The sequence below is a fragment of the Glycine soja genome, chromosome 2, assembly GCF_004193775.1.
Source record: "Glycine soja cultivar W05 chromosome 2, ASM419377v2, whole genome shotgun sequence".
In the NCBI taxonomy this organism is placed as follows: domain Eukaryota; kingdom Viridiplantae; phylum Streptophyta; class Magnoliopsida; order Fabales; family Fabaceae; genus Glycine; species Glycine soja.
The window spans coordinates 726,575-740,807 of NC_041003.1; the positions used below are offsets into that span (position 1 = coordinate 726,575).

Here is a 14,233-nt window from a genome sequence, read left to right on the forward strand (position 1 = left end):
GGCTGATCCATCTCGCTAAACACAACACTATGGAATATGGATAAATTTGATTGTATATATTTTAAAATAAGTAAATTTTTAAAAAAAAAACTAAAAGAGTTTCCCCGTGAGGGGTTAAAAAAGTTGGAGGAAGTACTAGTGTTCTGTTTTTGGGCCCAGCGGCCCACGTTAGAGACAGACCAAGTCATAAGTAGAGTGGACGCTTAAAGGCAATGGGATCTATGTCGTAAGGAAAAACATCATTACTTCATGTAACATCATATATTCGTGTCAACGCCCCAATCCAAATGAGTTCATGTGTTCTGTTCTGTTCTGCAACTAATTTCTCGAAAAGGGAGGTAAGAGAGGTTAATAAAATTTTTAAGATTAACTTGTACCATGATCCGTGAAATTGTATAGGTCACGTTGATATTTACTTTTGTATTAAAACAATTTTTAATGTAGATAAAATGGTCATTAAATTTTGTTCTAAGAAAGAGAAAGTTAGTGTAAAATAAAAATAATAAGTTAAATCCGAAGAGATATTATTGTAATTTATTTGCTAAATAACGTGTTAAAACGACATGTTTGAGAGGGTAAACAATATAATTTTGTTTTTACATTTATATCAATGTATAGAAATTATATCCGCATGCAATGCCAATGTAAAAAAATATTGAACCTTTGATAAGAATGAATCTACAAATATAGTGAATATGAACTAATCTAACCCTCCCCACCCATCCCAAACAAATGAATTAATTTCATCAACTCAATTAGAATTTGGCTTTAAAAAGTCAATTACAATTTAAATACGTGAAATCATATATCATAAATCAAACCTAATGAAATCTAACCCATATTAAGCACGTACGTATGTATTTTTGGAGTCGTGTCAAGTTCTCGATTGATATATTTTCCGTATTCAAAGTTTTGACTACAAACCTGATTTGTTCATTTCTTCATTCTTGGAGTTGTTCTACTAATCTGTTACTAATATCGCGTACTGCTTGTTTCGTTATTCATTATTCTTTCTGATTTCCTTCATCTGTTTGGACTTCGCTGTTATCATCGAACATTCTTTTCACCATATTATCAAACAATCTCTAGGTATTCCCTTGCTCTGAAGATGTTTTGTACTATTTCTCATTTTAGAACAATAGATTTCATGCGAACTCTTTCGGATATTTTTCCAATTTGTATCAATTTTTTAAAATTGAAAAATGAAAGTTTTTTGTTATTAGATTTTATTTGTGATAACAGTGACTAAATTTTAGATTGGTTTGTGATTTAGGTCTTTTGTCTTACTTTTTTTTTTTTGTAAGAATTTTCATTTTTTTCCAAATTTTAAAATTTTTATGAAGTCTTTTTTTTTAAAAAATAAAAGACCCAAATATTTAACCCAAACTACTAAAGCTTACTTCTATTGGTTTAGTTTGAGTTGATCACCAAAAAACTTAAATTGAAAGCAATTTTAATGAGTTTTTTTAAAAGGAATTTTAATTAGTTTAAACGTGCATCTCCTCTGCACTCAAACTCAAACTCACCCCTAATATAAATGATATACTAAAATAAACTCCTAAACTAATTCTTAAAAAACTTTAACAAGAAGCACATTAGTAGTCGTCAGATTATAAAATTCTATCGTGATTTTAAATTATATTAATTTTATATTTAATATTTAAGAACTAATATAATACTGTATATATCTATAATTCTTAAAATCATAATTTAATATATCCGTGTTAAAATTTAGAAACGAATTTGAAAAATTCAAATATTATTAAGAACGAACAGAGGATAACAAAAAAAGATCATGGTTTTTAGGTACTGATGGGACTGGTTTTAAGCAGAGGGAGATCACAATTAATTAATTAAGCTGTTCTGTAGATTCTAATCAACATTTTACTTGAAATCGTAAGAGGCATCATTTATGTGTCATTGAAAACAAATGAGTGACAGGTGCCACCATTTGCCTCGTTTCACTTTTTTTAATCCATCCATTCCCAAACGATGACAACCAATTGACAAGAAATATCAACCATCACCTTGGGATGATAGCATTAGACATTGTGCTTAGCTCTCATTATTATTTCTAATAATTTATGGGTTTGAACTCCATCAATTTTTTTATAGTATTATAATTTAGTAATATGTTACTATATTAGTAAATATTATGATCAAATTTAGTAATAGTATAATTTGTGTTAAAAAGAATATGCATCAACAATATATTGAAAATTATCCGTAATCAATTATATCCTATTTCTTGTGTAGGCTGCTCCTGCTCCATGGCATTGGCCTCTAGTCTCTACCATTGATTCCTTGATGTTAACGTCTAAAAGATCAACATTTTATTCCAGGAAGCACCCCATGTTCATGTGAGTACTAATAAATTATGCCACTTAGAAGTGTCTATTCGAGATGACCCCTAATGTAGCCCACTTAATGAAGCCCCATTAACGTTAAAAGCAACATTAGCACATGCACATGTCACTGATATGCAATCTGCTCATATTACAAGCATAATTGCCAATTAATAAACTAATAAAAAGAGATTCCAGGTCTTATTCATTGCACCAAATCTGAATCTGATTGATTATCAATCTCATAAACTCAATTGCCACAATCAGTGAAATTCTGCCCATTACTTTTCAACACAATTCTTTCTTGTTCACACATATCTGACTGATTTTCTTTTTGGGGTGAACCAATCTGAGTGTGATTTTATTGTACCATATACAGGAGATGTTACATGTTAGAGACTAGGAAAAACAATAAACCAATAAAAAAAATACGGTGAATATAATTTTTAAGATATTTACTATAAAAAAATTAATAAATTTATCATATATTATTGTTGAGTAAAAGGGTTATAAATTGGTAGTGTAAAAAGTTTTATACGATTATCTAATTATAACTTATTATATATGATAAATTTATTGATTTTTAAAACAATTATCTTAAAATAATTTATGATTGGATAATAATATAAAATTGATTCTCGTGTGACTGTGCATAAAAATTAAACTTATTGTTATTTGTGATTAGACAAAAACATTACAGGGTAACTTAAACTGTTTTATTTTCTCAGAAAATTTTGTGCTGATTTTTATATATATGTTATTCTATATTTATCAATTTTTTTCACCACAAACATCTTATATTATTAATAAGGTGAAGAGATGAATACTAACAATACAGTTTCTAATATTTTTGTTTATTATTAACCAAAATTTATTAGAAATTGTAGTATTATATATGAATAGAACTCATTAAATGAGAGATAAAACCTATCAGTGTTTGTTTGTGTTTTTTTAATAAAATTTTGTCAATGATAAAAGTATACCAAGGAATATATTGTTAGCAGTTTTAAATAGGAGAATTTGTTCTTGTGTAAAGTTGAATAAGATGTAATCAGGGGGTAGGGCAAAAAACTTGTATGTGACTACGTACGTATCTAGTCAAGTTTGGTGGGCAAAATATAAAAAATAATAGAAAAATGAAAAGAAAAGATGACGGGAGATAGAGTATCAAACAGTTATTATTACAAATTGACTTTAACTCTATGGAAGAAAGTTCTACGGCAAGTTGCCATCTTTATTCTTGTTAATTAAATTTTAAGTTTGATCAATTCAATTATTCAAAACTATTATTCACATTATATTATTTTATACTATTTTGTACAGGCTCAGGCTCACTGAGGATAAGATAGGATATGACACATGAACAGGATAAAAATAAAATAAATTTAAATTATTTTAATGTTTGATGTACTCGGATATGATCAAATTTAAAAAATATTATTTCATCAAAATTACCTACAATTTAATTTTTTTTTATAAACTATGAATTTTTTTTATAAATTATTTATGCAGTTAATTTTATAATTATAAATAAATTATATATGATTTTTAAAAGAGTCAAATATTTTATTTTAAGAAATATTTGAATAACAACTATTTAATTTTTAATATTTTAATTTAAATTTATGTGTTAAAATTATTTTATATATATATATATATATATATATATAAAAGATAATTTGCTAATTTAAAAAGTATAATATATATTGTATAAATTAATATGGAAAATGCTTATTATTACGAAAGACATTTCGTACGAAATGCACGAATGACGTGCAAGTGAGTTTTTACTCTCTCCCCTCCGTTAATGTTGTTCTGTCCCTGTCCCTACGTTTTCATCACTTATCTTTTTCAGCAGTACCGAACCCAGAACCCAGAACCCAGGCATTCAACAATAGTTCAATCATTATTTGCATTGAAGTATTACTGTCAGCAATCCACCAACCCAAGCATGGATAAATTCAGAAGATATCCTTTCATGGATAATCTTATGTTTTTAAGTTCCTCAAACCTTTGTTTCAATTCGTCTGATGATTGATTATTACATAATTATCTTTGTCTTTTTTAGTCTTTTGCATGATCATATACACAACAAATTGAGGGAATTCATCCAGATTAACTAAAGAAAACTTTGCAACAAATTATGATGATTGGGCGATAGGTTGCAGAGGGGTCAAAACAGTGGCTAAGGCAAAATATTGCGGAGGTGTTAAAAATACAGCGCGTGACAAAAAAAAGTCACTCGTTCGTGCATTTCGTGCGGACCGGTTTCGTAATATATAACACTGAATTAATATATTACTTTATTTAGTTACTATATTCATATAATACATATATATATATATATATTATAAATTAATTTATTATTTTATCAACTGATATAAGTTGTAACCACTTATATTTTTTAATTAATCTTAGTTACTAAACAGTTTCTACATATTTCTTTTTAGAATAAAAAATGAGAGATATTTAATTTTATCATAAAAGCATAAAAGATGTGAAAGGTAAGTGATGAAAATAATTTAACTAAAATCCATCTCTTCTTCTTGCTTGTGGGAAATAAATAGGAGTCAGCTATCTCATCACCCATTCCATCACAGATATCAACCATGCGATATAATTGGGGATTTAATGAGCTTTATCTTATTTTCACATTGCATTATTTTTGGAGCTTTAGTCTCATCAGCTAATGATTCAGTGAATAATGTGTGTTGCCATCTTATTGGTGTATCAATGTCTGTTGTGTGTTAACTGCTAAGAGTCTCGGGGCTTTTGTAGAGTAGGCAAATTTTCTGCATTGGAACCTAAATTGGTAACTCTACCATTATTAGACTAGCCGAAGTTTTGATAGCTTTTGTGTCTCAGAATGAGTTGACAAGTGTTGCATAACATCATGTTATCAAAGTCAAAAAGCATCATGTTATCACTCAATGGAAAAAAAAATTTGCATGATTCTCCATCCATCAATCGTGGACCTTTATCCAGAGTAAAATGAAAATTAATGAAATTTTAAATAAAATTTCATTTTCCCTCAATTGGTGTTTGGATAAGAGATTTTAAAATTTTAAAGAATTTAAAACATAAAATTTAATTACTTTAATTATTGTTTTAAAAAAAATAGATAAAATAATTTATATGTCTTATATTTCAATTTTTTATTTGGATAAAGTAATTTAATTTTCATATACAAACTTTACTTTTAGGCATTTATTTATAAATTGATAGCTTTTATTATTTATAGAAACATAAATTGATAGAAAGGGAGATGGACGAGACAGAGAGAAACAAAGGGAAGGAAAAAAAAAAAAAGTCGAAGTTTCGAGATTATAGTGCTCACATTGGAATCAAGAAAAGAGTTATCTCATTTTAGGCGTTATTTTGAAATTCCTTCATCTTGCTATAAAAATATCCCCTATGAAATTCTCATAATTTTAAATTTATTTGAACTTAATATCCAAAAAAACCCTCACTTTGATGTAGAGTATTTTAAATTTAATTTTCCTTCTTAAAATTCCCCACCCAAACATAATTAATATTTTAGCCTATACATTGCATACGATAGATATATCTTTGTACATAATAATAAGTTTAATTATAATTCATAGTAAATAAGCATTTTAAATATATAAACTATAAGACCTTTTCAAATAATTGTTATTAAAATAGTGATATAACTGAATAGTTTTTTAATGTACATTAAAGGTATATCTATATGTAAAAAAAAAAATATCTCGACCGAGCCGAAACTAGTTTCATTTAAAAGGGTAGAGTTGCAGTGAAAAAAAAGGGGTAGAGATTTTCTAGACAAGCTTTACCTATTATATAATACAAAATAATTTATGTCGATGATGATTTTTTTCTTCTTACGAAAGTATTGTTGTAACCACGGAGTTATTGAGTTTTTTACAATATAAAAATATAAACTCCCCACCACATAATCAACCCATAAAATAGTTATTTTTTACAATAATTTTAGACATGAATTTTTGTTATATTATAATTGATGTAAAAAAATTCATTTTTATATTAATTATGGTGACAATCAATGTTAAAAATATATTTTTTAAATTGTACTAAAATATACAACTTTTTTTTATACATAACATATCACATAACTATACTTTCGGTCTTTTATGGCCAATTCAAACACTATAAAATAGAACTACACTTTGACATACCAATTCACATAAATAAAAACATTTGTTTTATATATATATATATATATATATATAATCATTTATTTGTATATAAGCTCAAACAATTGAGATAGTCAATTTGTAGATAACTACTTTCATGCTCTAAATTGTGAATTCACAAAACTAATACACCTACATTTATACACTATGACAACCTAATTAGAGGAAAGTGATAACGGCTATTAATGAACGAAAATGTCAAACATTTCCTTACGTCATGAAGTTCTAGAAAAACGTTTCCAGAATTATGTTAGCACAACGCCGGAATACTTTTTCTGAAAAGCAATATGCATCCCAAAAATGGTTTTCGAGAACTATTGCAATGCTTGGGAGGTTCATAATTAAAAAAAGAAAAAAAAAGAAGGGGACCAGCCATAGGGTAGGGTTGGTGTGATGGGTAGGATTGGGTTGGAAATTTGGTGTCGATCTCACCATGGTTCGACACATGCGAGGAAGGTGCCTGTTGCGTTTATGAGCGTGAAGGGTATTTGTGTCTGTTCAGGTCTTTTGAGGGTGCAGAAAGCAAAACAGGGAGTAATTGCGGCAAGGTCCATGCTACAAAGGTGCTCCTAAATTACTTGCACTTTACTATCTATAACACTCAATTCAATAAATACACCCAATTTACCCTTGCTTATATCAATAAACCAAATTACCCTTCCTTTTTATTCCTTTTTTTCTCAAATAATTATCATTTTGTTTTACCCCCTCTATTCTTCAAAGAATTTTATTTCCCTATATTCTTACGCAAATTCTTTTTCAGAAATGTGATTCCTTTTTGTTTCATTCTTTGTTCATTAAATCCCTTTTGTTCTTCCGTAAACATCATTCCCCTTCATCCCTCTCTCTCTCTCTCTCTTCCATATTTATATTCTGAAAACATGTACCTATTCTAAAAAGTAACTTTTTAGAACTATATTCTAGTGCATAGTTTCATAAATTACTTTCTGCAATAGATATATGTTTCTAGGAATTAATTTTTGGTAACATTAAAAGAAGCCACACACAGTATTGATGAGGTGAATACCCAACATAGTGACATACCTTCTAATAAAGAAATGTTCATAGTGACTTGTTCATGAAAACACAAACATAGTATCTTCCAACTAATGATATTACCTATAGGATTGATAGAATACACAAACCTCATATTGATGGGAAAACACATAATATTAACATTGAGTTTGATGAAATGCAACGTATTTAATTTAGGAAATGAAACTATTATAAAATTTTATTATTTTTTATAGAGAAGAAAAGAGTGTGGAAAAATTAAATTTAAAGGTTTTAGAGAATAATGGAGATAATATGCAAAATTAAGATGGAAGTACAAAACTAAGGTTCCAATAATGATGAAAATGGATGCTATAAAAATAAAGTTTAAAGAGTAATGAATACGGATAAAAAAAATATATAATTTTATTATTTTTATACAAAATATTTTTAGTAATCAAAATTATATAAAAGAAAAATAGGTGTACTTAATAATGTGGAGATGTCAATTGTAAAAGCCATTACTTGAATTTCAATACTAAGGCCGAAAAAGAATAGGCACGGGTCTTTTAATGTATTTGGGCCAAAAGCCTGATTCCAACAAAGATTGCCCGGAAAGAAAAATACCAAGATAAGTGATAATATTTTCTTTGAAGAAAAAAAAAATAGTATTTTCTGAAATTTGGAAAGAATCATTCTTATTATTAAATAAAAGTAAATATAAATAACTTGGATGGATAAAATATTAAAGTAATTTATACTTTTAATCATGTTTAATTTAAGAATAGGACTAAGGTTATTTAGTCTTACTGATTGAAAACTGCCTCCTTAAACTAACCCTAGCAAATTTTTTTCCATCAAAGGTTTTCAATTGAGCCCGAAATTCCCAAAATGCCTCGCCTTCTGATGGCAAGGTGTTTCTTTTGATCTTTTGAAAAGAAAAATCTTTTTCTTTTTTGTTTACTTTCCTCTCGTTTTTTATATATATACATTTATTTACTACATTTTTTTTTTCTTTTTCCACTTAGATATTTGATCATACTTAGTCTCTCAGTATATACAGTATCTTAAATTTGCAGACATTAATGAATGTTGAAAGCTTCCTTGTCTGGGCGCGTGTTGCTAAGAAGATTAACAACATTGACATGGTCGTGTCCATGTAGAGCGAGCATGCTGTTTGGAACTAAAGTCAATGCTCACGCCATTGCTATGCTTATAACATTCACACGCCAACAACACTCACTTCCCATTCACTTCACCGTTACCTCCTTCCACCGCCTCAAGTCTCCACCCAATCTTCACGAAGCCAGAACGTTGCACGCTCTTCTTCTCGTTTTGGGTTTCTTTCAACCCACGTGTCCTCATTCATCATCCTTTGCTTCCCAACTTGTCAATGTCTATGTCAACTTTGGTTCCCTCCAACACGCGTTTCTCACCTTCCGTGCACTGCCTCACAAACCCATCATTGCTTGGAACGCCATACTCAGAGGTCTGGTTGCTGTTGGCCACTTCACCAAAGCCATTCACTTTTATCACTCCATGCTCCAACATGGTGTGACACCTGATAACTACACATACCCTCTTGTCCTCAAGGCTTGTTCTTCCTTGCATGCACTGCAATTAGGAAGATGGGTTCATGAGACCATGCACGGTAAAACAAAGGCTAATGTTTACGTTCAGTGTGCTGTGATTGACATGTTTGCTAAGTGTGGAAGCGTTGAGGATGCACGTAGGATGTTTGAGGAAATGCCGGATAGAGACTTGGCCTCGTGGACTGCCTTGATATGTGGGACCATGTGGAATGGTGAGTGTCTTGAAGCACTTTTGCTATTCAGAAAGATGAGATCGGAAGGTCTGATGCCTGATTCGGTGATTGTGGCGTCTATCTTACCGGCATGTGGAAGATTGGAGGCTGTGAAATTGGGGATGGCGTTGCAGGGCTGTGCCGTGAGGAGTGGCTTTGAGAGTGATTTGTATGTCTCCAATGCTGTGATAGACATGTACTGTAAATGCGGTGACCCACTTGAGGCCCATCGCGTGTTTAGTCACATGGTTTATAGCGATGTAGTTTCTTGGAGTACCTTGATTGCTGGCTACTCACAAAACTGCCTATACCAAGAGAGTTATAAACTGTATATTGGAATGATAAATGTGGGTTTAGCAACAAATGCGATTGTTGCCACGAGCGTTCTTCCTGCTTTGGGAAAACTCGAGTTGTTGAAACAAGGGAAGGAGATGCACAACTTTGTTCTTAAAGAAGGACTCATGTCTGATGTTGTTGTAGGAAGTGCATTGATTGTTATGTATGCTAATTGTGGGTCTATCAAGGAAGCAGAGTCAATATTTGAGTGCACGTCAGATAAGGATATCATGGTGTGGAATTCAATGATAGTAGGGTATAATTTAGTTGGTGACTTTGAGTCAGCATTCTTTACTTTCAGAAGAATTTGGGGAGCTGAACATAGGCCAAATTTCATTACTGTAGTAAGTATCCTTCCTATATGCACCCAAATGGGAGCTCTTAGACAGGGAAAGGAAATCCATGGTTATGTGACCAAGAGCGGTCTAGGATTAAATGTTTCTGTGGGAAACTCTCTAATAGACATGTACAGCAAATGCGGATTTCTAGAACTCGGAGAGAAGGTCTTTAAACAGATGATGGTAAGGAATGTCACAACATATAACACTATGATCTCGGCCTGTGGATCTCATGGCCAGGGTGAAAAAGGTTTGGCATTTTATGAGCAAATGAAGGAGGAAGGAAATAGACCAAACAAAGTCACTTTTATTTCACTGTTATCTGCATGTAGTCATGCAGGTCTCCTTGATAGAGGGTGGTTGTTGTATAATTCAATGATTAATGATTATGGAATTGAGCCAAATATGGAACACTACTCGTGCATGGTGGATCTCATTGGTAGAGCAGGAGATCTTGATGGTGCATACAAGTTCATCACAAGGATGCCTATGACACCAGATGCCAATGTCTTTGGGAGCTTACTAGGTGCTTGTCGACTTCACAACAAAGTGGAACTGACTGAGCTTCTTGCAGAGCGTATTTTACAATTGAAAGCTGATGATTCAGGCCACTATGTTCTTTTGTCAAATTTATATGCCTCTGGGAAAAGATGGGAAGACATGTCAAAGGTGAGAAGCATGATAAAAGATAAAGGGTTGGAGAAAAAACCAGGAAGTAGCTGGATTCAGGTGGGTCACTGCATTTATGTTTTCCATGCTACCAGTGCCTTTCATCCTGCGTTTGCAAAGATTGAGGAGACTCTGAATAGCTTATTGTTAGTGATGAAAAGTGAAGACTATATGTTAACCAACGTTAATGATAAACTTTTAACGTGAAGTGAATATGATATCCTCAAATATTGCCATTGAATGTTTACAGTATTAACTAGTAAGTGATAGAATCTTTGGTGATTTAAGTTGAAGTTGTTAAATAGCCAATACGATGAAGTGTTGCATTCAACCTAAGTACTTTCTCTTCTCATTTCCATGTAGCACTGAACCGGGGTTGGATGGCTAACTAATGGGTTAATAGCAATTTTAAATATGGATATCATGTTTAATATACCATATTAGTTCTGAAAATGTTGAAAAAACAATAGGCCAGTTTATGTTTAACAAAAGTTCGTTACAAGGGGTCCAGTTTTTCTTTTCTTTTTTCATCGCATACTTTTTGAGGCCGTGGATGTGGTACGCTAATAGGACCAACGTGGTCTTAGGCCCACCTTCATAGTAAATTTGTTACTATTATAAAGACCCAACTAAATACACAAATGTATATAAAGACTTATTAGGTGGCAGATAGATGTAACACGAGTTTTAGAAAACTAGTAACGTGGTCAAGTCATTATCAGGACTCAACAAGTCTTTCAACTAGCATAATATGTAATTAAATGTGATTGATTTTGGATTAGGATAATAGAAAAAAATGATTGCAAATTCAATGTATTCTTGTACTCCATATGTTATTTGAGGATTAATAATTTTTATTATAATATTTTTTTAATAGTTTTGTCTTAACACTTCAAATTTTTTAGCCATGGCTCTAGTACTTTTCAGGCCACCTACACATAACCGTTTGAATTAACAAAAAATTAATAATATAACTAATTTATCACATTTTTTACAAATTTGAATTAATATTTTAATTTTCTATCTTTTAAGAACTTAATTGTCGCTGCTTAACAAATTTAAAGACAAAAATAAATATTTATCTTTTTTTAATTTGTTACCGACCAGACAGTGCATGATCATATAAATTGAATAAGCCACGAAAAGCCCAAGGGTCATACAGCACTACCCATAAAACAGGAAATCAAGATAATTGTTTGTCCTATGTAAATTTTTTAATCATCGTGCTCTCGCATGCTTATAAAATAAGACATGTTTTTTCCGTTCTCACTTGTTGGCCTATCATCAAAATGTAGAATACTATTTGTACTTCAACTTTCATTCTTTACAAAGTGATGTCCTGTCATATTTACCATGCACATCACAGCGTTAGTGAATGAAGCACTTGGCAACAGATTTAAATGTTGTGTTGTTATTAATTAGAAGCCTTCATCGCCTAATAAGACACCTTAATTTGAATAATTCATACAGAATGATATTGGATGATAACTAAGACCATACTTTTATGTTTCCAAGCTCCAATGAATCCAATGGCCATGTTCACAGTGCTTCAAAGCAGTAAAGCATCAAACTATGAAGTGTCAGTGTCTAGTTGCTGAATATTTATTATCAGATCCCACAATCTTTAAATAGACTTTTATAGCAATTGCCTTTGACATGCTAAATTTTATTTCTTTTCTTCTCTTTGTGGGATACAAATTGATGGCTAGTGGTGAAGGGAAACTTGACTCGGTGCTTGCTTTGTTGCATATTCAGATTGCCCACTTAGATACAAGTTCTTGGGGACTGAGGCCATTAGAGTTGTTAACTGGGAAGAAGCAGGGTTTTCTGCCAGGTTGATAGCTGTGCTAGTTGCAAGAGGGGTTTGTGTAGAAGGATTTCCAAGCATTGGAATGAAAGGTGCATGAGAAATTGGCATGGGTGGCACTTGGTTAGGGAAACCAAAAAAGTGAACTCTGTTGTCAGTGATGGCAGGCAAAGGTGTAATAGGGAACTGAGGGAGGCTACAAGGTATGGCTGTGTCTGGCCTGAACCCCATTCCAAGTCCCATTAACTGATGTAAAAGGGGTGTGTTCATCATATGATGAGCAGCATTACGTAGCATCATAAAAGGTATACAAAATCCAGCATCCATTGACATCATCTGCATCATATCTAACACTAGGCTTAATATATGACTGTCTAACACAAGGCCTAACAAAAGCAATTTGATAAGAGGAAAAAGACTTAAAATTTACCTGTATCTGAAGCTTTAGGGTCTTAAGATATTCGATGGCATCATCAAGCATTGATGCTTTGTCCGTCTAAGAGAAAAGTATAGAATTAAAACAAGTACAAAAGTATAGCATGCTAAGAAAAGGAGAGGGAGATTATTATGTATATCCAAACCTTATTGCAATTGGGTATGAGCTCCTTCAATATACGCATCCTCTTGTTGATCTTATCTCTTCGCTTCTGCAGACAACCACAAAAACAAGACCGTTATTAATTAATCTCCAAACTTGTAATCTCTTTTAACTTTTTCTTATCATCTTCTAATCTCTTTTTAAATATATGTAAATTCACAGAAACAAGATGTTGTTAATTAATCTAATAATCTCCAAGTCACTAATCTCTTAAACTCTTTCTCTTATAATCTCCTACATTATTTCTCTCACCCTTTCACATAAATTATGAACTTGTGCATTCCTACTTCTTTTGACTCCGGTGCCCTCCCGAGCAGGCTTTTCCTTCACTACATCTTCTGGTTCTTCATCATTCTGCACCAAGTTAATAAATCAATGTTCCTGAGAAATGATAACCATAAACCATAAAAATGCTATGTTTTATATTTAGAAAAAAAAATATGTTATTCAATTTAGGAAAAATTGCCAAACATGTCACGTGTGTGGTATCCTTCCATTAGAATCCACGTTTATTTATTTATGAACAACAGATACATAATACATTGACAAGATGCAAGATGGTCCTGATCATCTGATGTATATCAACTGTGGATTTCTTGCATAGGGAGTTGAAACTAAAAAGAGAGTGTAGATGAGAAGTGAGAACACATCCAAATGAAACCCTAGCGTAGCATATCAGATCCATGGAGGAGTGACACCGGCATATTTCATGTTGTCTGTACTTTAATTTTGGTGTTCACTCCTTTGAATTTCATGACAAAGGATACATCTATCTAGTCCCCAAGATGCTTGATGTATTTTATGTGCGTGTGGGCAGGATTAAGGATGTGTATCCAAACCTTCTCTTCCCAAATTATTTCACATCTCGTCCCCTCTCCTCACACACAAACAAACAATCTTGCTTCTCTTTTTAGTTTCCTCCTAAAACAACTAAGGTTCGAAGTTTCTAGGCTTTATCGCGGACATAAAGAAGTTGGAACAAATTTTGTGCAAGTTAAATAGCATTTTTTTTATAAATAGAGTAAATCAACAACTGACGATATTTTTTAGAAAATTATCATAACACTCAACAAAATTGTCATATATAATTAATAATGATTGAGTGAAATGTATAATCTTTTTTCTCTTCATTAAAGTATTTTTTTTT

The 14,233-nt window shown here is 31.4% G+C and overlaps 2 protein-coding genes across 2 annotated transcripts; one reads left to right on the forward strand and one right to left on the reverse strand.

The window, feature by feature from the left end:
* Positions 1–8,375: 8,375 nt before the first annotated feature.
* Positions 8,376–10,909, forward strand: LOC114377923 (putative pentatricopeptide repeat-containing protein At3g01580). The gene is made up of 2 exons (XM_028336403.1): positions 8,376–8,448; positions 8,614–10,909. The coding sequence occupies exon 2, from the start codon at positions 8,624–8,626 to the stop codon at positions 10,886–10,888; it is 2,265 nt and encodes a 754-aa protein (XP_028192204.1). The 5' UTR covers positions 8,376–8,448; positions 8,614–8,623; the 3' UTR covers positions 10,889–10,909.
* A 1,049-nt stretch (positions 10,910–11,958) lies between these two features.
* On the reverse strand, positions 11,959–14,039 carry LOC114370299 (transcription factor PHYTOCHROME INTERACTING FACTOR-LIKE 15-like). The gene is made up of 4 exons (XM_028327609.1): positions 13,339–14,039; positions 13,070–13,135; positions 12,919–12,984; positions 11,959–12,824 (listed from the first exon to the last, which is right to left on the reverse strand). Exons 2-4 carry the CDS (start codon positions 13,106–13,108, stop codon positions 12,387–12,389), a joined length of 543 nt encoding a protein of 180 aa, XP_028183410.1. The 5' UTR covers positions 13,109–13,135; positions 13,339–14,039; the 3' UTR covers positions 11,959–12,386.
* Positions 14,040–14,233: the final 194 nt, after the last annotated feature.